This window comes from Thalassophryne amazonica, chromosome 8, assembly GCF_902500255.1.
Source record: "Thalassophryne amazonica chromosome 8, fThaAma1.1, whole genome shotgun sequence".
In the NCBI taxonomy this organism is placed as follows: domain Eukaryota; kingdom Metazoa; phylum Chordata; class Actinopteri; order Batrachoidiformes; family Batrachoididae; genus Thalassophryne; species Thalassophryne amazonica.
In genome coordinates, this window is record NC_047110.1 from 58,637,993 (window position 1) to 58,663,805 (window position 25,813).

General features: G+C 41.9%; 1 protein-coding gene across 2 annotated transcripts in view; it reads left to right on the forward strand.

The window, feature by feature from the left end:
- kif23 (kinesin family member 23) overlaps positions 1 to 25,813 on the forward strand; it is a 47,820-nt gene continuing 22,007 nt past the window's right edge. Inside the window, exons 1-8 of one of the 2 annotated variants that reach the window (XM_034176392.1) lie at positions 1 to 105; positions 345 to 408; positions 19,182 to 19,310; positions 19,475 to 19,580; positions 21,583 to 21,719; positions 21,823 to 21,935; positions 22,020 to 22,190; positions 22,312 to 22,356. In XM_034176392.1, coding sequence (XP_034032283.1) covers positions 92 to 105; positions 345 to 408; positions 19,182 to 19,310; positions 19,475 to 19,580; positions 21,583 to 21,719; positions 21,823 to 21,935; positions 22,020 to 22,190; positions 22,312 to 22,356 — 779 coding nt within the window. In that variant the 5' untranslated portion in view covers positions 1 to 91. The remainder of the gene's footprint in view (positions 106 to 344; positions 409 to 19,181; positions 19,311 to 19,474; positions 19,581 to 21,582; positions 21,720 to 21,822; positions 21,936 to 22,019; positions 22,191 to 22,311; positions 22,357 to 25,813) is intronic. The other variant, XM_034176393.1, reaches the window with a different exon arrangement.

Consider the following 25,813-nt stretch of genomic DNA (forward strand, 5'->3'; position numbering starts at 1 on the left):
GGTTTTTGAAAATCCGCTGATTGGCGGAGCAGCTGGAGACGCAACGTTCAAACTGCACAGACGGTAACAAGGATAAAAGCGACGAACGACAATGTTTAGACAGGCGTAAGTCGATTGTAATATGTTTCAAATTTTATCAAGTTAAAGCATCTGTACGTTTTTATGCTTTCGCTAAATGTTTTGTATTCGTTTGAGGCTTTAACGATGGATTCGAACAATGGACGACTAAGTAGCTAGCTCGATGCTAGTTAGCTGGTCAGGGTAGTTTTATTTTAGAAGCTGTGAAGCTAATCTGGTGACAACGAAGCTTGAACTGAACTTATTATATCTGATAACTTTTTCAGGAAGGGTAGAACCCCCCGCAGGCCTCCTAAAAAGTCTCCCAATAACCACAAGGACACAGTTGGTGTGAGTATAATTTAATGGTAAAAGAAAAGTGTCTAGTTTCTAGTGTCTAGTTTTTTTTTTTGTTGTTGTTTTTTTTTACTTTGTGCAACAAAGCGATTTTGTGCGGGAGATTAACAAACAATCAACAATTGCTTGTAATAACAACAAATACCTATTAAATAAAGTAAAACCATCCATACGTAGCCGTATTAATAATAACTTCGTACGCAGCGCAGCCTTGTTTATGATTGTTTAGGATTAGTGGTTGTGGTTAATCCAATAGAAGTTCACTATACGAAAACCTCTATGTACGGATAGCCACTGCCATAAATACACATTAAAAGTTCAGCTGAGAAAATCATCAGTGATAACACACAACAACCTTTTTGTTATTCATCAATTGAAGAGACACCAAGGTGATTATATATCTTGATCTATATGATTCAAATTATATTAAATTAGAATAAATTTTAGAATGGGTTTAAGGAATTTGTGTTTCTGGATCAAATGGTTACAAATGGCTTTGTTGTAATGTGCCAAGAAACATATTTGTGAAGAATTACTCAACAAAAATATGAATATAATACTTTTGTTTTCATTGCCAGTTTTCGTGCAATGAGTTACAAGATTTTTCATTGGCTGTATGGTACCAGAAAGATAGCTTTGCTTTGCTTTGGTAGTGGCTATCTTTTTGGCTGCTAGAAAAATAATAATAATTTTTTTTATTATTCTGACTTGTCAATTAGAAAAAAATAACAGATCACAACAGCCAAGTGGTTAATGCACTTGGTTTCAGCGTGGAAGGTTCCCGGTTCGAATCCCACCCCTACCACATTTCTCCATGTAATGTGGAGCTGCGTCAGGAAGGGCATCTGGCGTAAAATTTGTGCCAATTCAACATGCAGATCCACCTTGGATTTGCTGTGGTGACCCCGAGTACAAAACAAGGGAGCAGCCGAAGGGATTTACTTTTACAACAGCACTATAAAAGTGCTGTTGTGATCAGTTATTTTTTCCACATCTGACAGAAAAATATAACCTATATAATATGAAGTAACCCTATCCTGACCATAAAGACTTAAGAGAGACTTAAAAACCGCACCAACACCACCATGTGATGCAATTGCCAGCAGAAGTCAAATCAAAGTCACATGATCACAATTTTGAGCTGGCAGTTTTTCCAGCACTGGAAAATAGACTGATCAAATTATTATGGCATTCTGGAAACATAGCTACTAAATTATTTTGATCAACCAGGAATCTTGTAGCTATTTTGCAATTTATTGTAAGAGAGAAGGTTACTATCTTTATCGAATAAGTGTAATATAAAAGATATGACTCGCATAGTAGCAGGTGAAAGAAAGTAGATTTGTTCTTTCTTCTAGCTTTGTTGTTGCATAAAACTTTTATGAGGAGAAAAACATCTGAAATCAGTGAATGCTCATTTGACTAGGTTATATAGTCATGTGTTGTTGGTAGATTATACATTAGCGTTGCAGCATTTTTTTTTTAATGAATGGAGTTGCTGATCCACTGAGACTTGACAATTGTGTTATGTGTATTTATGTTTAATTTATCAGTGATTTATCTATTTGTCTGTGGGTGTATGTGTGTGCTTGCAGTCTTATACCATGACCTGAATGCCAGCTCCTAGGCTCTGATGTAGGCAATGATGTAAATGTATATAATAGAAACAATTTCTTAAAGCTGTTTGTCCTTTGAAATTTCATAAAAACAGACAAAATGTAGTTTCTACTGACATCCAAGCATTATAATATTGGTTTATTTTTTTAAATGTTACAAAATTATAGTTCATTTTAATGAAGAGAACATATTTTCCTAAGGAGAACTGCATAACAAATATTTTCTTTTCTTTTTAACGCCATCTGCAGGAAGAAGTGCGTGTGTACATGTATGATGTTTTGAAATTACTGGAAGTTACCTTTGACCTCGCGTATCTTAAAATAATAATACTAAAACCAAATTTTGTTTTAACGCCTCAAGTGAGTTTAAAGGGATCCTCTAGGATTTTTCAACCTGGTCATTATTTTGTTAGGGTTCAACATTTCACTCAAGACAAAAATGGTTTTTAACTTGTCAGGTATTGAGTTGAAATGCAAATACCCTCATAGGCTAAATGGTAAAACAATGTAATGGTTCAAACTCAAAGTAAACTACTTCTTGTTGCCACTGAATAGATAAAAATATCATTACAGGTGTCCCGTAGGATAGATGCGCTTGTGTACAGGTGTGCATGTTGACATTGTGACGCTGCTGTCCACTAAGTCACGTCCACTAAGTCAAGTTTATTGTCGATACGGGTCTTATTCTTTTTATAAGTGTTGGGAATTTAAAATTTTCACAGGAAGGGCTACCAAAATTTCTGTTTTGTTGTTAAACAGATCATGGAAGGACATTTTTTTTTAAACACATTTTATCCTTGATAGGCCACATTACATGCCCATCTAAAGCTCTGTTTCGTGCAACACCTGGGGGGGGGCAGCTTTATTCTTGAAAGGAAATTTGAAAAATATTATTAATACTATTGTTGTTGTTGTTCAGGAAATGTATATCCCCACATCAAAAAGCTGCTCACAAAAGCGTGGAAACAAATAATTGTGCCAGTAATTTTCACTTTAAAATTCGTGACCAAGCTGGTCACCCAACCAGTCAGCAATATTGTACTAGATGTGATGCTATAGTAGACCAGTCACAATCACTGTACTATTCCTGTGAGATCCAAGATGACAGCGTCCACGGAATGTTGCTTATCTGTGGAGCCTGCCATATCTTTGTCCAAATTTTGCATTATGCATGTAGATGTCGGCAAAAAGTAATTTCTTAAAATTCAGCAATGATTCATGGAAAAGATTAATTGATTTTTGCCAGAAAATGGATCAGCTATGACTGTAAAGAGCGTGAGATCATGTCCACAACTGCGGCCTTTGGTCGTTGTCCGGATAATAAGAAAAAAATGGACAGAAAACATGGTGATATCAAATTTTTAACTTATCTCAATTTTCACCATACAAGTGTCAATTGTAAAGTATCTGTACAATCTTTGTCACTCAGTAAAATAAAATACTGCACAATTAATATTTTACAATTGATTATATGGCACGTGATACAGTGGGAACTTGTTATAAAGAAATCTATTACAATAACAAATTCCTCAAACTCTGTTGGTCTAGTGGTTAAGGTGTTGGACTTGAGACCAGAAGATCCTCGGTTCAAATCCCTGCCTGACTGGAAAATCATTAAGGGCCCTTGGGCAAAGTCCTATTGCTCCCGGTGTGTAGTGAGCCCCTTGTATGGCAGCACCCTGACAACGGGGTGAATGTGAGGCATTATTGTAAAGCGCTTTGAGCGTCTGATGCAGATGGAAAAGCGCTATATGAATGCAGTCCATTCCATTTACTCATAAAGTATAAAATTTTTACAGCCAAGTGTTGATTTTTAAAAAAAATTCTTTATCTGGTTATTAAGCTCTGATGTAACGCGTCACGTGATAAATCGCTTCCGGGTCCAAAGACCTGCAAGTTCACATTTAAAGTTACGTCTGTATGATTAGGGCTGTTACGATTAGGAATTTCTGGAGATGATTAATTGTCAGACAAATAATTGCGATTGACGAATATATTGTCTTTTTGTTGTTGTTGTTGTTTTTCCCCCCTTCTTTATATACTACTATGTTAGTATAATTACACAACTCTGGAAGAACGTTTGGCTTCTGTCAGTGGAGAAACTGGAAATAGTGCAACATTTTTATTTTTATCTTCATTTTACATACAGTCCCAACTTTTTCTGATTTCTGGTTGTTTCTGTTGCATTTCTGAAATTGTTTCTCCTCATCAGACATGTTTTGTGCTTAAACACTACATTCAGCTCAAGATTGAACAAATAAATACCTTTGGAAAATAACAGCTGTTAAAGTTCAGAGTTCTCACCTGCTTTTTGTGATCTGTGCGTCTGAACATCACCACAGCTTCTCCACGTCAGCGTGTATGCATATTTTTTTTCTCAGTTCATTCATATATTCTCATTTTTTAAATACGTTTTTAAAGATATTTGACCATTTATTTCATCTCATGATCTCATAAATTCAGTATACGATGCGCACATGGTGTGAACAGGACGGTAACGTCAGAATCACACCGGGAGAGAAATTTCAGAGAGAAGTTAAGGCAGTTCCACATTTTGGTTTTGTTTAACATGTTCACTCGGGTTAAAATCCTCTCTCTGCTCTGCACTCGCTGTGCACTGATGGTTCTCAGACTGTAACGTGTCGTGCTCTATTCAGGAATCTCCCTCCCCCACCCCTCCCTCGCAGCCTGTTGACTCCGCGCGCACACACAGAGACACACACACCGACAGCTCCTTCTGTAAACTCTGCATTTTAGATGGCTTTGAAGAAGACGCCCACTGTTTTAATTGGCCGTCTTATCCAAACGGCAGGACGGATCGCTCCTCAGCCTCCATGTTATTGTCCTGCCTTAAGATGAGAGCAAAACAGAGTGAGCGAGGCTGCAGCACAATGACATCAGATTCTGAGTCGTTTTATGCTTTGTGGATATAATAAATAATTCACGGTAATTGCGAATATGAAAAATAATCGCGATTGGCAAATATTGTAATAATTGTGACTGCCCTATGTATGATCCCTTTAAGGATCTACAGTTTTAGTTTAGTTTGTGTTTACAGTGTGCGCAAATGTCTCTCCCTCTGTTCTCCGCCTACACCTCCATTAACCGCATTCGTCTGTTTCTAAGGTAAGAATGCGGATCTGGCTGTATCCGCTGTGGTGACCCCGAACAAAACCGGGAGCAGCAGAATGAACAACAGTAACTTCCATCCATCCATCCATTTTCTTCCGCTTTATCCGGAGTTGGGTCGTGGGGGCAGCAGCTCAAGCAAAGTCACCCAGACCTCCCGATCCACACACACCTCCCCCAGCTCCTCCGGGGGAACCCCAAGCCAGCCGAGAGACGTAGTCCCTCCAGCGTGTCCTGGGTCTTCCCGATAGGACGTGCCCGGAACACCTCTCCAGCGAGGCGTCCAGGGGGCATCCGGAAAAGATGCCCGAGCCACCTCAACTGGCTCCTTTCGACGTGGAGGAGCAGCGGCTCGACTCTGACCTCCTCCCGAGTGACCGAGCTCCTCACCCTATCTCTAAGGGAGAGCCCAGCCACCCTGTGGAGGAAACTCATCTCGGCCGCTTGTACTCGCGATCTCATTCTTTCAGTCATGAGCCAAAACTCATGACCATAGGTGAGGATTGGAACGTAGATCGATCAGTAAATCGAGAGCTTTGCCCCCCTACTCAGCTCTCTCTTCACCACGACGGTCCAGTACAGTGACCGCATCACTGCAGATGCTGCACCGATCCGTCTATCGATCTCACGCTCCATCCGTCCCTCACTCGTGAACAAGACCCCGAGATACTTAAACTCCTCCACTTGAGGCAAGGACACTCCACCGACCTGAAGAGGGCAAAGCACCTTTTTCCGGTCGAGAACCATGGCCTTGGATTTGGAGGTGCTGATTTTCATCCTGGAACAGCAACTTTATATATTTTATTATGCACCAGTAAAATATACATGTCTGTTTGTTAATAAGAAAATTATTTATTACAGTAAACAGGACGTTAAAGTGCAAACTTCACTTTCCCTCTGAATGACATGAACAGGAAGCGATCGCAGCTCACAGCAACTCCCATTGAAAATAACGGTGAAACTTACTTACTTAATCACACCAATTTGGCACATCAAAAAATATATTTTTCCAAATCTTTCTAATTCTTTCATAATTTGATTATGTATGATGTATAATTGATTATTTTATGCACCATCCATATCCACCAAAATACTGAAGGTGCTTAAAGAATTAGCAAAATATGGTTCAAAAATACGTTTTGATGTGCTAAATGGTTCAAAGCTATGGCAAATCATTGTATATTGATGGAAAGGTGAGAATTAGAACCTATAAAACAATATAACTTGCCTGTGTTGATTATTAGATTAGATAGAAATTTCACACCTTTGCATTTTCATTATTTTTCAGTAGCAACTGCCTAAAAGCAAAGATCGAGTGTGCAGAACATTTGGTATTTTGTGTTTATGTGCATTGTAAGACCTTGTTTAATCTGGGGTGTCATCCATTCCCTGTTGTCCTTGGGAAGGGTCTTAGGGTGGGGTACTGGGATCTTGTCCTATCCATGGGGTCCTAACACTTGTATCAAAGAGGTGAAGTGATAATTTCAAATGGGCAAAATGTAGATCAGTCTTGTAAACCTTATACTGCAAAAAATAGTGGTCTTCATATTTTATACAAATGAGGTATATGACAATAATTGACCCCACCGTAGCAACACTGGCTTTTTAAGTATTACCATTGAGGTTTATTTTTTTACATTACTATGTTGTAATCTATAATTATTTTCCAACATGGTCTGCTTCACTTTACTTCTCCAAAAATGTAATATGAGATATCATTAGATTACCTGCTAATAATAATTTTTCATCAAATACGTAGTATAAGTTTGCACCCTCTCCCCACCCCACCCCTGCAGATGCAAGAAAAAGACGTTGGCAGTACTTCACAATAATTTGGATAAAGTTCAAAATCAATTTTAATCATCAGTCTGATCTGTGGAAAACATTAACCACAATTCACTTGATGTACCTCAAGAAAACAAATGTTTTCATCAACGGCACATCATCAATTCATGAGCACCCCTCCCCAAGGTGGGGACATTGATCATCATTGGATAATTAACACCTTTTACTGAACTTTTTATAGCTGGAAAACAAGTGACCCATGGAAAATAAAAACAGGTTTAAAGAAAAAAAAAATGTTGCAGGGACTGAAAGTGTCACATGACTGTTGTCCTGTTTTCATTTTGTCTTCCTCTGAAGTGGTGCTCCACACTGACCTTTTTGAGTCAAACTCATACAGTTGAAGGGGAAAAAATGCCCAAACTGTGGTGCATCCACAATGAAATTAATGTACGTACGTTTATATTAAAATGTTCCATGCGAGTTGTTTTCATGCAGGTGCTTTCGGGTGCACTGCAGTGGGGTGAATGCACATAATCCAGGCTGAATGTGCACGTCCAGAAATGTGGAAAAAAATGATTCATTTAATATGTAGCTCATTTTGTCTTTCATGGTGAGAGGGTTTTAGTTAGTGCATGCAACAGGTTGTCATAACAGTAATCGGGGCACAGGTTACTTGTCTGACGTGATGTGCGCTTTTGGTGACAGCTGAGCTGCATGTCTTTGTGCTGAACTGACGTCGGAATGAACAAGCAGCTGCAAGAAAAGTACAAGACAGGTCTCTCTGCCTGATCTCTGCTCAAAGTTTTTAACATGCACAAAACTTTCTGATGATCTCCGCGGACATCAGCTGACGAAGAACTCATTTTGAGCTTTACAACACCTTTATAAAATGAACTTTATTCATAAAAATCACGACACAGAACCCTGATCACTGCACGCTCATTGGCTGTGATATTGAAATGATATTGTTTTTGATAGTTTTTTTTTTTTTCTCTCTCTCTCTCCTGAGTTCATGTCCAAACTCGTGTCACTCCAGTCATGTGTTGGTGGACAATTTGCTTTTCGCCGTGGTCATGGGGTGCTCCGTGAGGTGTTTTTACTTGGCCTGTATGTTATTTGTGTGTTGTCTGGGCTTGGCGACTCTTCTGCGGAAATCAGGTGCAGCTTCATAATTCATGTGACCATTGCGATCATAGCGGTCTGTAAGAGGATAGTAAGTGGACCTTTTAAAGTCTTGGTGGCAGCTGAGTGTCTCTCTGGCGTCATGCAGCATTCGACGCAATTTCATGACTGCACTAGTGTTAATTTCGTCAGACGAGATGAAATATCTTCGTCAATTACTTTTTTTCATGAAGAAAATGAGACGAGGACGACACTATGTTGGTGTTGTAAAACATTATCTAAAGGGCCTTTCACACAGAGCACGCAAATGCGCCACACATCCCTCTAAAACCCATTATTTTCATTGAGAAGCGTCGTGCAAACGCAGTGTAGTGGCGCAATGCACAAAACCCAAGCTTGTGCGATGCTTTGTCGGGAGCGTGCACCACCGTTTGACATCAAACTTACTGTAGTCAAAGTTCAGCTCAATCCAACTTTCACCGCTGCACGCTGTGATGTCAATGTCAGATTTATTTATATAGCACATTTAAAACAGAAATACTGCCCAAAGTACTGCACACACTTCTTCTTCTTTGTCTTTCGGCTGTTCACATTAGGGGTTGCCACAGCAGATCAGTCATTTCCATCTCACCCTGTCCTCTGTATCTTCCTCTGCCACACAAAGCACCTGTATGTCCTCCCTCAGCACATCCATAAATCTCCTCTTTGGCCTCCCTCTTCTCCTCCTGTCTGGTGGCTCCATCCTCAGCATCCTTCTCCCTATATACCCTGGGTCTCTCCTCTGCACATGTCTAAACCATCTCAATCTTGCCTCTCTGACTTTGTCTCTAAACTGTCCCACCTGAGCTGTCCCTCTGATATATTCATTCCTAGTCTTGTCCATTCTTGTCACTCCCAAAGAGAATCTCAACATCTTCAGCTTTGCCACCTCCAGCTCTGCCTCCTGTCTTTTTGTTAGTGCCACCGTCTCTAAACCGTACAACATAGCTGGTCTCACTACTGTCTTGTAAACTTTCCCCTTCACTCTTGCTGATATTCTTTGGTCACAAATCACTCCTGCCACATTTCTCCACCCACTGCATCCAGCCTGCACTCTCTTGTTCACCACTTTACCACACCCTCCATTACTTTGAACAGTTGACCCCAAATATTTAAACTCATCTACTTTCACCACTTCTACTCCTTGTAACTGCACTATTCCACTGGGCTCCCCCCCATTCACACACATGTACTTAGTCTTGCTTCTACTGACTTTCATTCCCCTTCTCTCCAAAGCATATCTCCACCTCTCCAGACGAGATTCAACTTGCTCTCTACTCTCACTACAGATCACAATGTCATCTTAAACATCATAGTCCATGGGGACTCCTGTCTGATCTCATACGTCAACCTGTCCATCACCACTGCAAACAAGAAAGGACTCAGAGCTGATCCTTGATGTAATCCCACCTCCACCTTGAATGAGTCTGTCATTCCAACTGTGCATCTCACCGCTGTCACACTATTCTTGTACATGTCCTGTACTACCCTAACATACTTCTCTGCCACTCCAGACTTCCTCATACAATACCACAGCTCTTCTCTTGACACCCTATCATAAGCTTTTTCTAAGTCCACAAACACACAACGTAACTCTTTCTGGCCTTCTCTGTACTTCTCACTTGCAGGGCGCATTTGGAGCCCAATAGTATGTACTCTGCAAGATGGCGCCTGTGTTTGTTTGGGCTGCTTCTCGCCTGCTAATGTGCTGACTTTTTGTCATGTTTCTGATCGTCTGTGCCGTGATATCAGTTTTGACGGACTGCGACTGTGTCGGTGCTGTAAGGAGTTATGATCGAGGCTCTCTTTTTCAAATCAAAGAGTCAGTGGAATGCCTTTTCAATGACTGGGACAGCTACAAACAAACTTTCCCACCCCCGTTTGTGTGCTCGTCCTTCTCCCAGGAATACCTGTTATTGCGCCGTCCAGGTAATTCCAAAAAGGGGTCCAAGAGGAAATCCTCAAAGCCTCGAGGCTGCAGAACGGGCATCCAGTTTCGGGTAAAATGTGAGGCGAGGTCCGTGGCTCGCTTATACCGAAGCTACAGGTGGCTGCGCCCCGTTTCTCTTCAGCAGGACATGGCTGGTGGTGCTGCTCTGCTAACGCTCTCCACGATCCCTCCATGCAGCAGTGGTTGGCCTTTGCATCACTGTATCCCTGATGGTCGTCTCGCCTGGATCCCTGGCTCATCTCGGCCGTCTTTGTGTACATCCTGGGAGCGACGTGGGTTGTACCGGTACAGCTGGACGTCACATGACCGTGGGAGATGCCTGCAGCCAATCCCGCTGCTTCCTGCTGGTTCGACCGAGGCGTCATCGCTGAGTCGGATCGGATTATTGAATACACGTTCCATCGTAAATAAAGCATTCTCTGTTAATGAACTTTTTGTCAGGAAGAACCTGGATTTCCTTTTCCTCACTGAAACATGGCAGAGGGAGAATGAGTTCATACATTTAAATGAGCTCTGTCTGGCTGGCTGTTTAGTTGTGGGAAAGCCCCGCCCCTCTCGCCGCGGTGGGGACCTGGCTGCTGTGTACCAGGACAAGTTCACATGCAGACATACGAACACAGATCACGTCCCCTCTTTTGAGGTAATTATGATGGAAGTTGGTTCCTCAGATACTTTTTATTGTATTTTGATTTATCGCCCCCCAGGCCCTGTTGGGACCTTTTTAAAGGATTTCGCAGACCTTTTAACATCCATAATTCGATTGGAAAAGCTTTTAATTATGGGGGATTTTAATTTGCACATTGACAATGACACATCAAGTCATGCTGTAGAACTTTTATCAGTGACTGAGGCATTTAATTTTAAACGGCATGTGTCAGGCCCCACCCATAGTAAAGGCCATACTTTGGATCTGGTCTTCACATTGTTTCTGCATGTTGCTGTGTGCGTAGAGGATGTTCTGTTGAGCGACCACTCCTGTGTTCTCTTTGACTTGAGGGTGCTGTCTCAGCCAAGGCCTGTGCTCTCCATGGTAGAGAGGAGGATTATCACAGAGGCAACATCTACACATTTTTGTGATAAGTTTGATCCTCTTCCTTTTAGTAAATGCACTGAAATTGATGGCCTTGTGGACAGCTTTAACGGTCACTGTGCAACTATCTTGGATCAAGTTGCACCACTTAAATTTAAGAATGCATCTCGTGAAAAGTTCTGCCCTTGGATTAACGATGCGATCATGAATCTAAGGAGATCTTGTCGTCAAATTGAACGCTTGTGGAAATCTACAAAACTGGAGGTCCACAGGCTGCATTTGAGATACCTAATAGCCTCCCTAAATAAGATGTTAGAAGAGGCCAGGGCAAACTACTTCAGTCAGCTGATTTCCTCTAATAGAGGAAATCCCAAGGCGCTCTTTGAAACTATTAGAAACAGGTGCCACTAAACTATTGTGGCACCTGCTACTTATGTCACTCCTGTTCACTCTAAAACTACTAGTTATGAATTTCTGACTTTCTTTATTGATAAGGTCAGAGCTATAAAAGACAGATTGCCACAGTCAGTACCACCTTGTCAAGGTCCCCAGCATATGGGATCACCCCCTCAATGCTGGGCATTATTTGCTCCTGTTACACAAGAGGACATTTTATCCATTATCAGCAAAATGAAACCATCCTCTAGTACACTAGATGTTCTTCCTTTTAGACTTTTCATGAATGTATTTGACTCTATTGGGCCATGTGTTGCAAAAATGTTTAATATGTCCCTGTTGACTGGTGTGTTCCCCAGTTCTTTTAAGCATGCTGTGGTGGAGCCACAGCTTAAGAAAGCTGGGCTGGACCCTACAGATCTGAAGCACTTTAGGCCAATATCAAAAACCCCTTTCTTGGCTAAAGTCCTGGAAAAATTGGTCTATGCCCAACTAACTTTCTTTTTGCAGACTAACAACATTTATGACACTTTTCAATCTGGGTACCGTGAGGTTCACTCCTCTGAAATGGCTCTGTTGAAAGTGTCGAGTGACATTATGATGGCCGCTGACACTGGCAAATGCACTGTCCTGGTTTTGTTAGATCTGTCATCTGCATTTGACACAGTTGACCATGGCATCCTGATCAGGAGACGACAGGATCTGGTGGGGATGTCGGGTCCTGTATTAGAGTGGTTTAGCTCTTACCTGGTTGGTAGAACTTTTAGTGTGTCTGTTGATAATGTGATGTCTGAGTCTGCTGACCTTTTGTGGGGTGTGCCGCAGGGCTCGGTTCTGGGACCTATTTTATTTCTTTTGTACATCATCCCTCTTGGCAAGTTGATCCAGCAGTTTTGTGACGTATCCTATCATCTCTATGCTGATGACTTGCAGCTGTATTGCTCCTTTAAAACAACTGAGACCCAGAAACTCAATTCTTTAACCAATTGTCTCACCAAAGTTAAGGAATGGCTCAGTGAAAACAGCTTGCAGCTGAACTGTGATAAGACTGAAATATTGATTGTTGCTCCGGAGGGTGCCATGCCTGCTATCAGGCTGCACCTTGGTGAACTGAATAGTTAAGGGCAGCCTGCGCAATCTTGGCATTATCTTGGATGAAGGGATGTCTCTGGAACATCATACGAAACAGTTAGTTAGGAATTGTTTTTTTCCATATCCGGAATATCTCTAAACTTAGAAAAATTGTGTCTTTTGAAGAGTTAGAGATGATTGTACATGCTTTTATATCTTCGCGATTGGATTATTGTAACAGCCTGTTCACGTGTCTTAATAAGAAAGAACTGGCTCGTTTGCAGGTTGTGCAAAACTCCACTGCACGGCTTCTGACCCGCACCCACAGGAGTTCCCATATTAGCCCAATACTCAAGTCCCTGCATTGGCTCCCTGTCTCGTTTAGGATAAATTATAAAATCCTGGTGCTTACATTTAGAGCTCTGCACGGGCAGGCTCCGGAATACATCAAGGATCTGATCCAACCGTATGTGTCCACCCGGGGCCTGAGGTCCTCCAACCTGAACCTGCTGATGGTTCCCCGTACCTGTTTTAAAACTCGAGGGGACAGATCTTTTAAAGCCGTGGCACCGCGCCTTTGGAATGCGCTTCCCTGCTCCCTTCGCTCGATAGACTCTGTCGATGCTTTTAAAAAGCAACTTAAGACTCACCTTTTTAAAATTGCATTTTAGCTTGATCTTCTTTGAAATGTTTGTATGTGTTATTTTGTATTTATTGATTTTATTTATTGTGACCCTGGTCTGTGAAAAGTGCTATATAAATAAAGTTTACTTACTTACTTCTCCAACAGTATTCTCAGAGCAAACATTGCATCTGTAGTGCTCTCTCGGCATGAAACCATATTGCTGCTCACAGATCTTCACCTGTTTTCTGAGCCTAGCTTCTACTACTCTTTCCCATAACTTCATGCTGTGGCTGATCAACTTTATGCCTTTATAGTTACTGCAGCTCTGCACGTCACCCTTGTTTTTGAAAAAAGGAACCAGCACACTTCATCTCCACTCCTCAGGCATCCTCTCACTTTCCAATATTTTATTAAACAATCTGGTTAGAAACTCTACTGCCATCTCTCCTAGACATGTCCATGCCTCCACTGGAATGTCATCTGGACCACCTGCCTTTCCACTCCTCATCCTCTTCATAGCAGCCCTCACTTCTTCCTTGCTAATCTCTTGTACTTCCTGATTTACTCTCACCACATCATCCAGCCTTTTCTCTCGCTCATTTTCTTTATTCATCAGCTCTTCAAAATATTCCCTCCACCTTCTCAGCACACACTCCTCACTTGTCAGCACATTACCATGCGCAACTTTTACCACCCTAACCTGCTGCACATCCTTTCCAGCTCTGTTCCTTTGCCTGGCCAATCGGTACAAGTCCTTTTCTCCTTTCTGTTCAACTTCTTGTACAGCTCGCAGTATGCATTTTCCTTTGCTTTTGCCACTTCTCTTTTCGCCTTACGCCTCATCTCCTTGTACTCCTGTCTACTTTCTTCATCTCTCTGACTCCCAAAACGTTTTCGCCAACCTCTTTCTCCTTATGGTTTCCTGGACGTCTTCCTTCCACTGTCCAGATGTCATACCCAGTACTGTCCTAGCTGTCTCCCTCACCACATCTGCAGTACTTTTCCAGTTGTCCAAAATTGCTTCCCCCCCCCAACCACTGCTTCTCTCACCTGCTCGCTAAATTTCACACATCTTTCTCCTTCAGCTTCCACCATCTGATCCTTTGTTGAGCTCTCACTCTCTTCTTCTTCTTTACCTCTAAAGTCATCCTACAAACAACCATCCTATGCTGTCTAATGACACGCTCTCCTGCCACCACCTTACAGTCTCTGATTTCTTTTAGCTTGCATTTCCTATAAAGAATATAGTCCACCTGTGTGCACCTTCCTCCACTCTTATGTGTTGCCCTGTACTCCTCCCTTTTCTTAAAGTAGGTATTCACCACAGCCATTTCCATCCTTTTTGCAAAATCAACTACCATCTGTCCTTCCCCATTCCTATCCTTGATACCATATCTACCCAGTACTTCCTCATCACCTCTGTTCCCTTCACCAACATGCCCATTGAAGTCCGCTCCTATCACCACTCTTTCATGCTTGAGCACACTCTCCACCACCTCATCAAACACACTCCAGAAATCTTCTTTCTCCTTCATCTCACAACCTACCTGTGGGGAATATGCACTGATATTCATAATCACCCCTTCAATTTCCAACTTCACACTTATCACCCTGTCAGACACTTGCTTAACCTCCAACACACTTTTAACACACTCTTCCTTTAAAATGACCCCAACACCATTTCTCTTCCTGTCCTCACCATGGTACAACAACTTGTACCCACCGCCGATGCTCCTGCTCTTACTTCCCTTCCACTTGGTCTCTTGCACACACAGTATGTCTACCTTTCTCCTGTCCATCATATCAGCCAGCTCTCTCCCTTTACCAGTCATACTACCAGCATTCAAAGTCCCCACTCTCATTTCCACCCTTCTAGTTTTTTCTTCTCCAACTGTTTGTGGAAACATTCTCCTCCTCCTCTTCGTCGTCTTCGCCCAGCAGTAGCCCAATTTCCACTGGCACCCTGTTGGGCAACAGCACCGGTGGGGGACGTTGTTAACCTGGGCCGCGACCGATCCGGTATGGAAATTCCATTGTTATTCTGCATAGTTGGATTGGCTTGTTTTACGCCGGATGCCCTTCCTGACGAAACCCTCCTCGTTTATCTGGGCTTGGGACTGGCACTCAGAATGTACTGGTTGCACACCCCATGTGGCTGAGTTCAAGTACTGCACACACAAAATATAATAATAGTAATAATAAAACACACAACATGAACAAAATGACTAAGATGATGATCACAGCCAAATTGGAAATCGACTAGCTTGAGTCGAAGGCCAAAGCAAACAAGAGTTTTTTTTAACAAAGATTTGAAGATGTTTAAAGACGGGGGCCATACGAACATTCAAAGGAAGCCCATTCCAGAGTCTTGGAGCCGCCACTGAAAATGCACGGTCTCCCTTGGTTTTCAGCCGGGATCTTGGCACTTCCAGAGTCAGTTGATTGGCCGATCTCATAGTTCAACCTGGAGCATGAACCTACAGAAACTCTGAGAGGTAGGGGGGAGCCAATCCATTTAAAGGAGCTATATCATGCAAAATCAACTTTTGAGTTTTTTACCTTCTTACATGGCTAATTCCTCATAAAAAGTACCCCCAAAGTGGTTTTTAGTTTCATTTATGCTTGTTTGAGCAATCCTGCTGGATCCAGTGGTCTTAGTCTTAGCCCCGCCCGGGGTAGAGAAAAGGAGCCGATTGCCATCGTTGCGTCACAATGGTCTTGGACACACCCCTCCAGGAAGTTATGGTCTGCCGTTCTGGCACAACAACACGCCCACTTTCTCAGCGCGACCTCCGCGAACAAATTACGCTCCGACGTGTAGTAGAAGCTGCCTTTTCACAAATCTTCTCGAGCTATTGTTTAGCTAACGTCATGTCTCATAGGCGAAAATGTGCCTTTGGTTGTGAAAGCTACAGGACTTTATTTAGCCCCCCCAAAGAAGATTCAACTCATCAGAAGTGGTTGAAATTCATCTCTGTAAGCCTGAAACAAACCAGTCAACTATCGGTGTGCGATCGTCACTTCACTGACGACTGCCTGGAAAACCTTGGCCAGTACCTAATTGGATTTACGAATAGATTAACACTTAAAACGGTACGGCGGTACCCACAATAAACCCGGATGGATAGACTGGGGCTGTAAGTAAAAAAAAAAAAAAAAAAGTTTTCTAATGGTATTGCCACTTATCCTCAATACCTGATAGAACGTACGGCTCCGCAATACGGTCATCCATCTTTAGTAAATTGTTGACAAACTGTCGTGGGCGGCGCTAAGCAGCGCGTGCATGATGTCATGAAGTGGGCGGCACCCACACTGGGAGAGGGAGGGTTTTTAGCCAAACTGAGCGTCTTTCTTCCGAGTATGAAAACGAAAGCCCCAAAACTACTAATATTACACAACAAATGAGCACTTCATTGTGCCAAAGACAAGATATGATAAATATGCACATAGTTGACTCTTGGGGGGTGAAAAAAAGCATGATATAGCTCCTTTAAACATTTAAATGGATTAAATGATGTAGCTTTGCACATCCAATAGAAACAAGGCATCAGGCTGAAACATGGAAGATGACAGTGCAGAAATGTGCCAGAGGAACATTAGAACTGCTAATTTCTACACAGCGGTTTTCTAAAGAAAATCCTTACAATGTTTCTGTGTAGGCTCTCAGTTGTCCAGGTGGTTTCCATAGTAGAGAAGCTTGAATCTTCGACTGGACTGGGTTGCTTGACGCGAGGACGTTTCGCTTCAAATCGCAGAAGCTTATTCTTCTCTACAAGAGTCAAGACAGAAGTCAGACCACCAGAGCAAGAATTTTAGCTGAATAAGCTTCTGCGATTTGAAGTGAAACGTCCTCGCGTCAAGCAACCCAGTCCAGTCGAAGATTCAAGCTTCTCTACTATGAAAATCCTTACAATGTTTTTTTTTTTTAATACCTCAAGATTAATTTCTGATCACTATACATTTTAAAGTTAAATGTTTCTTACATTAGAAAACTTGTAATGAAAATAACTGGTAGATTCATTGTTTATATCTGCATTTCAACCAGGAAAACGGACACCTTAAATATAAATATTTTTGATAAACACAACAGGAAATAATGTAACAATGACTGCAGTAGGTCTGTTAGTTAGGATTTCTCAATGTGATATAAACCTCATGGTTAAATTATTTAATTGTCATTTAAACATTTAATTACATCCTCATTGACTATATGATTGCTTTTAATGTTGTACTTTGTTGTTGTTTTTAATGCAGACTTTAAGCTATCTAAAAACATGACTAAATAAATATGGTATGTGAATGACTAAATATGACTAAAACTAAAAAGAATTATTTGACAAAAGACTAAGACTAGATTAAAAACAGGTGACAGAGGTAACACTAGACTGCACAAGGACCAATGGATAGACCCTGTACTTGTGTGAAATGGGTTTTACTGACAACATCAGCATCCACAAAAACAAACTCCTTTTGGATTCCAGGGAAACATCACATGGGCTCGAGGTCAAATCCAGCAAGTCCTGCAGCATCTCCATTGTAAAATTCTGGCTTTTTGGTGAAAATTTCTGCATCAAATAAGAGGCAATACCAGCTGTCATCAAAAGCACTGGAAGTTGCTTAAAGACACCCAGCAGGCAGAGCAGCTCAGGCAGGATGCAATCAGTGGCTTAAAGTAGATCATCAGCACTGCCCTCCCAGCGAAGCTGAACCTCTATTTACAGTTCATCTTACTGCCTCATCTCATGTGGCCAATTTTCATCAAGGTCAGTTTGTTCCATGTCAGTCATCTGGAGAGGCTTTTGACTGCACAGGTAAGGAAATGGCTTGGTCTGCCAAGATGCCTCAGCAGCATAGGATTCAATGGGAATGGAGCCCTGTCGCTGCCCATCTCAAGTCTGTTGGAGGAGTTCAAGTGATGCAAAACAAGAGTGAAGGTTACACTGAAGTAAATTGCACGATTCTGGTAAGAGGAGTTGCTCCAACACTGGCATCTGGGAAAGGGTGGACCACAGTGGCTGCAGTGTTGGATACAAAGTCTGCTTTTCAGCACCAGGACATAGTGGGCTATGTCTAACAGGGCAGATGATGATTTTGGTCTTGCAAAACTCCAGCCTACCTTTCAAATGGCTACTCCAGCCAAACCTCGGCTCTTGGTAATGGATGAGGTGCGCCATCAAGAGGAAGCTGTAAGGTGTGCCAGAGCTATTTCCCAAGTCAGTCAAGCTTGCTGGATGAGATCGGCTGCCTTTGAGAGGAGGAAAATCATGGGACTGAGCTGTGGAGCATGGAGTCCAGACCAAGACCGCGACCACTTCTGATCAAGGGAGTTGAGGTGGAGGCTCCAGGCTGGGCAAACTGATTAGGCAGGCCACCTCTGTGGTTGGTATGAAGCTGGACTCTCTCGTGTTGGTGGCAGAGAACACTGGACAAACTGCTGGACATCACGTATGATGCCAGACACCCTCTGCACACCATCATCAGCAACCACAAGAGCCTCTTCAGCCACAAACTGCTCCTTCCCAAGTGCAGGACCAACAGATTTGAAAAACTTCTTTATCCCTCAGGAGATCAGACTGCATAACTCCTCACTCGGGGGAGGAGGAGTAACAGGAAGACAGAGGAGGGGAAGGAGATGAGCAGTTGTAGCCAGTAAGCCCATAGTTCTGGTATTATTTACTTTTTGCAAGTTATTTCTTGGTTCTACTTCTGATACTCTGTGTGCTCTTACCATGTGTGCTACTGTCCAGTGCTGCTGGAACCTCAATTTCCATTAGGGAGTCTTCCCAAGGAATTAATAAAGTTTTATCTAATGTTTATTGTCAGACCCACTTGTGAGAGCCTGCCTCTTCTAAGTTTGTGTTTGTCTTCTGAACAAAAGTTGCAGAGTTTTCCTGCTTTGGCTGTTATGGAGATAACTTATTTACAGCCCTTCCTATAATGATTGCAAATCAGTTAAGTAACCGGTGCAGTCTTTTGAAGTATGTTTGATTTATTTTTAATCAGGTGTATTGTCGTGTGCGTCCTCTGGGGGATAAAGATGAGGAGTGCTGTATTGATGTTATTAGCAACACTACTATTCAGCTGCACGCACCTGAAGGATTTAAAACTAATCGCAATGGAGAATACAAAGAGGTAACATGCCTGCTATGTTGTTTTTTCCTCCACTGTTGTGCAGTAGTTAAGATAGTCACTTTTCACAGTTCTATTTCTACAGTGAACACTTGCATTGTTGTTGATTAAAAAAAAAAAAAAAATCTAATTAAATGGGTTTTCAACCTATTTCATTTGGTTCTCAGACACAGTATTCCTTCAAAAAAGTCTATGGAGTTGCAACATCTCAGATGGAGCTGTTTGATGATATTGCTGTTCCTCTTGTTGATGACCTCATCCATGGAAAAAATGGTAAGTGCAATGACAAACTGCAAAACTGATTTTAATTACAGTACTACCTTTGAATATCATGTGACTGCATTATGAATGCTGATACTTGGTCAACAGTCTTTAGAGGTGGTGTTTTAAAAATAATGATGTGCAGGAGGGAAATAATTCTAGTCCGACATTTTCAAGGAGCAATAACTGAAATTTATGGATTTCACTGACACGTCACACCACATGAATATGTGCATGCAGGAAAATAATTGGAGTTATGTTTTCTTTTTTAAAAATTCTATCATATTTGTCAGTTACATTTTATTGAGGTTGACCACTTAATCAGGTGTTTCATGACAAAAGATTTAACACCACAGATGTCTATGTATGCAACTACTATGCCAGGCAAGGATGTCAGCCCTGTTTGGGACTTATTCATATCCTTATCCTAATTAAGGAATACAGTGTGAAAATATTAAAAGAATTACATTGCAATAGGTGTGCTACTAAAGTACTCAGCTAGCTGAATGTCTTGCTGCAAATTCAGAGGCTGTGTTGTTTGAGTAGATGCTTAAGGCCCTGTCACACCTTGACGATTTAGTCTGCATATGCTGACCATATTAAAAACACTGGCACACGCTGGCAGTACGTCTAATAAATTAATGCACCTGTCACACCTTGACGATTAACCAGCGTATGCCGACAGCCCTGTTTCCCTGTTTCGGTGGTTTGGGTCGATACTGCACGGTGTGGTGCTCGTTAGAAACAGAGTAGTTTAACATTACTTTTTGTATTTTCATTTTTTAATCTTGGTGGACCATTTTCATTGGGTATAGAATGCTGATGAGTGGACTGGCTGTGGTAAACACTGCCATGAATGAATGGAGTGCTGGGACTCTTTAAATTTTTAAAGCGGCAAGCGGCTGCTTTCAGGTCCCCTGATCAGGTCATCACAGACCTGAATAATGAAACGCTGTGATTTAAACTTTTAAAGCACCAGTCAACCGCTGTCAGGTGTGATCAGACCTGAATGAAGTGCTGATCTGTCGGTGTGGTTATCACCGACAGCACTTTAAAGAGTTACAGCGCACTAATCAGATGTGATCACTCTGATCGTTCAGGTTGTCTGATCACATAGACAGCGACGGCTTTTTAAAAGTTTCATCACAGCGCTTCTGTGTGATCAGAGCACGCGACACTGGCATGAGAAACGCACGTGCAGCAGAAAAACCACAGAGGAACTTGCTTTAAAACTCTACGTTTCCAGCCATGAATTTCAGTATTTCCAGATGTCATTTTCAAAAATCAGGAGCTTTATGTGGATTCCTGTCTGTGATGGTGAATTGGACTGAAATGAACAGGTCAGATTTACTCCATGTGTGAATGATACAGCCGATCTGCATGAGGACTGCAGGCTTCAGCCAATCAATGGCCAGCATTAATGGACGGATTTAGACAAGAAATGTGTGTCAACAATCACATAACTTACCCACAGCTTATGTCCCGCATGTGCGGGACTGATGCTGGCATGCGTTGAAAATTTTCAGCATGCCCAAAATTTTTTGAGGAGCTCAGCTTATTAGGCCATATATCAGCGTGCTTCAACATACTCCAAACTTGTAAAAAACTTACCCTTATTGGACTTATGCTAACATTTTTTTAATACGATTGGCATACGCTGGCTAAATTGTGGTGTGACAGGGCCTTTAAATTTCAGTAACTCATGGTGGCTTAGTGGCATGGCAACCAAAATGCGATTGGGACATCCTTCAGCACAATGATTGGTTTGAAACATTTTGAATGACTGATATCTTGAAGTTAGAACATAGCCTACTGGCTTTTGTTGTGTATGTCTTGGTATAACAGTCGATCATGTGACTAATATATTGAAGTGGGGTTAAGAACCCCAAGCTTGTTTTGTACCTTGAACTTTGTCACATGTTCCAAATAGATCAATCATCTGTTAAAATTGCTTTCTCCTTGGCTTTTAGTTGATTATATTCAAGGCTCATTATCTGCTTTATTTTTGTTGTAGGCCTTCTTTTCACATATGGAGTTACAGGGAGTGGAAAGACGTTTACCATGACTGGTTCTCCAGGCCAGGGTGGACTTTTACCTCGTTCCCTTGAAATGATCTTCAACAGCATAGGCCCATATCAGGCTAAAAGATATGTAAGGAATTTACACTCCCTTTTTAAGGATGTCATTAGCTGTGATAGCCAGACAATTTGTGGAAACTATAGATTTGAAAGCTATAACATCATTCCTGGTTTAGGTTTTCAAGCCAGATGATAAAAATGGGATGGAAGTCCAGAGTGAAGTTGATGCTTTATTGGAGCGCCAAAGGCGAGAAAACACCTTGATTGTTCCTAAAACTCCCTCTTCCAGGTAAATTTCTTAGTGTGAAGTACAGTCTGTTTACTGGAGTATATTTGAGGTCTAATTTCTGATTCACCACTTTCATTTTGTCAGGCAAAAGCTTGATCCTGAATTTGCTGACATGTTTAAGTCAAATGAGGCCTGTAAAGCAGAAGGTGTGGATGAGGACAGCAGCTACAGTGTCTTTGTTTCCTACATAGAGATCTACAACAACTACATCTATGATCTCCTTGAGGAAATCCAGGATGACCTAATAAAACCAAAGTAAGTTCAGTGAAGGTTAAAGGGATTGTTGAGTGTACTGAGACAATAAAATTGTGCTGTGAGTTTTAGAGGTGATTCCCTTTGAAAGGAAAGGGAAATTCTTGTCTTTTCTTTTTGCTAGGTGGAATGGTGGAGGCACACCTGTGCGCCAGAACACTGAGTTCATGTATGTGAAAAGTGCATACTCATACCTCAAGCTAGTAGCCTAATGTAGTCACATGTTTTCAATAAATAGAATGAAAATACTGGAGAATCTCGTCACTGCCGGAGATGTTCTATAGCAGTGGTGTCCAAACTATGCCAGAAAGGGCTGAGAGCAGCCACTGACTTCAGCAGGTGATTTCACTGATTAACATCACTTTGAGCAGGTGGGATGGGTTCATCAGTGCGATCACCTGCTGGAGTCAGTGGCTGCAAAGGAAGCCTGCACCCTCTCAGCCCTTTCTGGAATAGTTTGGACACCACTGTTCTATAGCATTAGGATCACTACTCAAGTTGTCTTGTTATTGCTCCATCGCAGGTGGTGACATAGCTGATTTGTGGCAAGTCTGTCCAGTGGTTATGTGTTAACTGGTTCCAATTGTTTTCTGCACCACTGTTTTTATGTGCATGGTTTATCATTGGTGCAGGTCAACTTCTATGTATGTGTGTGTATATAGTATATAATGAATATGTTTAATTCTCCACACTCATAAAATTGAGTGATTGGATTTGGAAAGATGGCAAGCGACAGGAGTGGTATTGAAGCTTGTTTAGGCAAAAACAATGTGGTTGAGGCTCCCTGAGCAATGCTGCTTTATAAAATTAACAACATAACTATCATGACAATGATTCAGTATTTGTCATTTTTGCCTCTACATCACCACAATTGATTTGAAATTTCACAATCAAGATTTACTTGTAGTGTAAATGTTCAACTTTGAAAGAGATTAACAAAAGCATTGTATTTACTATCAGGAAATTACAGGCTTTTTCATATGGTCTTGCTGTTTTCACAGGCTATACATCAGGGGTGGGCAACTTGTTCCAGAAATGACCAACTGGGTGCAGGTTTTCTATGCAGCCACTGACTCCACCAGGTGATTTCACTGATTAACTGATTCCATCTGCTCACAATGATATTAATCAGTGGCTGCAAAGAAAACCTGCACCCTGTTGTCCCTTTCTGGAACAAGTTGCTCACCCCTGCTATACATAATTCAGTTAACTGATAAGCCATTTCATGACCAGGTGTGGTCTGTTTCCTTGTTATTCAATGACAAAGTAACCAGATAAAAGGTCTAGAGTTGACTCTGTTAAAATTACTTTTGGCAGCTGTTCACTGGAACTTGCAATACAAGCAAAGAGATTATGATTCAAGTGAAAGAGGTCATAATTAGGCTGAGGGAAGAAAAAACAAAAACAAAACAAATCATATCAGACGTACATCAGAAACTTCAGATTGACCAAATCAACAATTTTGTATATTCTTTAAAAGGAATGCACTGGTAACCTGAGCAACACCACAAAGTCTGAAAGACAACTAAAGTAGTTCACAAAACCTTTTTCAGGATGAAGAAAAACCTTCATAACATTGAGCCAAGTCATATACTCTTGAGGACGTCAGCCTACCATTATCCATGTCTACAGTCAAGAGACATTTTATGAATATACTTGAATTTAGTGCTCAAACCATTGGCAACACACTTGAGAAGAGGAAGGCCAGATTAGACTCGAAATGGACTGCATTTAAATTTGTAGTGCTTCTCCATCTGATACAGATGTTGATGCACTTTAATGATGTGTAGCTTTCACCCATTCAGACATACCACTGTGTCTATATGAGTGCCTTGGCTAATGGGGAATCACACCGAGGATCTTCTGGCCACAAGCCCTCATCACTAACCTCTAGGACATTTCACAAGAAAACATCTAAAAAAAGCTAGCAAGTTCTGGAACAAGATTCTTTGGCCACATGAAATGTTAACAAGGTAAACTTGTGCAAGAATGATAAGTGGAGACAGAAAGGAACAGCTCATAATCTGAAATATACCACATTGTCTGTGAAACATGATGAAGGCATGTATGGCTGCCCATAGAACTCGGTCACTGGTGTTACTAATGATTTGCCGATTAATCAAGGTAAAGTCTGTGATCGTGTGCTGCGCTTTGCTGCATCCGCTACACCACAGAACTGCCTTGGGTCCTGCGTGACAGCCACCCAGGCAACTGGGTGGCTGTCATTGTTTCTGGCATCCTCACATGTGAACTTGATATTGGAGTCCGCCGAGTTGATGTGTTCTGTAAAGTCCTCAACCTCCTGTTGCTTGATTTTAACCCGTGTGTCATCGACATATCTGAACCAGTGACTGGGAGGGATGCCCGTGAAAGACGTCAAGGCTGTCTTCTCCACTCGCTCCATGTACAGATTGGCCACAATGGGGGATACCGGAGACCCCATCGCACAACCGTGGATCTGCCTGGGGATCTGGGGAATTAGTACAGGCAGATCCACCCTAAGGACAGGATCCCTACTTACAAACAGAGCAATGTAGTGTATTCTATCAGATGTAAGGAAAACTGTAATGAACACTACATAGGTGAGACTAAGCAACCTTTACACAAAAGGCTATACCAGCACCGCAGAGAGGGCGCCAGTGGACCTCAGTCTGCAGTTCATCTCCACCTTAAAGACACTAACCACACGTTTGAGGACAAGGAAGTTAAAATCTTAGCCAGAGAGAAGAAATGGTATGAGAGAGGGGTCAAGGAGGCACTCTATGTGAAACAGTTGAAACCCAGCCTTAACCGGGGAGGGGGTCTGAGACACGCTTTGTCTCCTGTTTACAATGGGGTACTCAGGTCAAAGCAGTTTCAGTCTTTTGTTCATGGTAATGAGTCATTCACATCATCAGGAGAGTCGTCAAGGGAGCCATCAGGAGAGGCGTCCATCCCATCATTAGGAGGGACAGCTGCCCTGTCATTAGGAGGGTGCTAACTAGAACACAATAGGTGCTAATTAGAGCTATTGTTTAGTCACTAGCCTATAGCAGTCTGCCTCTCGGTAGGAGGGGTCTGGTTAGGTTTAAAACTCCAGTTTTTGTGGCTTCTGTTTATTCTTCTCTACAAGAGGCAAGACAGAAGTCACTACCAGAGCAAGAATTTTAGCTGAGGAAGCTTCTGCGATTTGAAGCGAAACGTCCTCGCTTCAAGCAACCCAGTCCAGTCGAAGAGTCAAGCTTCTCTACTATGGAAACCACCTGGACAACTGAGAGCCTACACAGAAACATACACACAGAGGCTGCCCGGCTGTTATAATATAGATGGCTTGGGTATTGCGAAGACTTTGTGTCTGTCTATTTGTCTGTGCTCAGCATAAGTCCATTCCTATTACTACCAGGGTCTTCAAATTTACAGAGAGCATTCTTGGGACAAAGACCTTGGACAACTTCAAAGATGGCTGTTTAAGTAGTCAAAAGGTCACATTCTTTCTACACACTCTTTCATTAATTACATACTCATACGGCTGAGGATACTTTAGCATTGTGTTCTGTATTTTTTATTTTGCTTAGGAATTCACAATTTCATCACATGCAGTGTGATGAAAAAAACGGGGGGGGGGGGGCTCTTTTATTAGAGGAAGC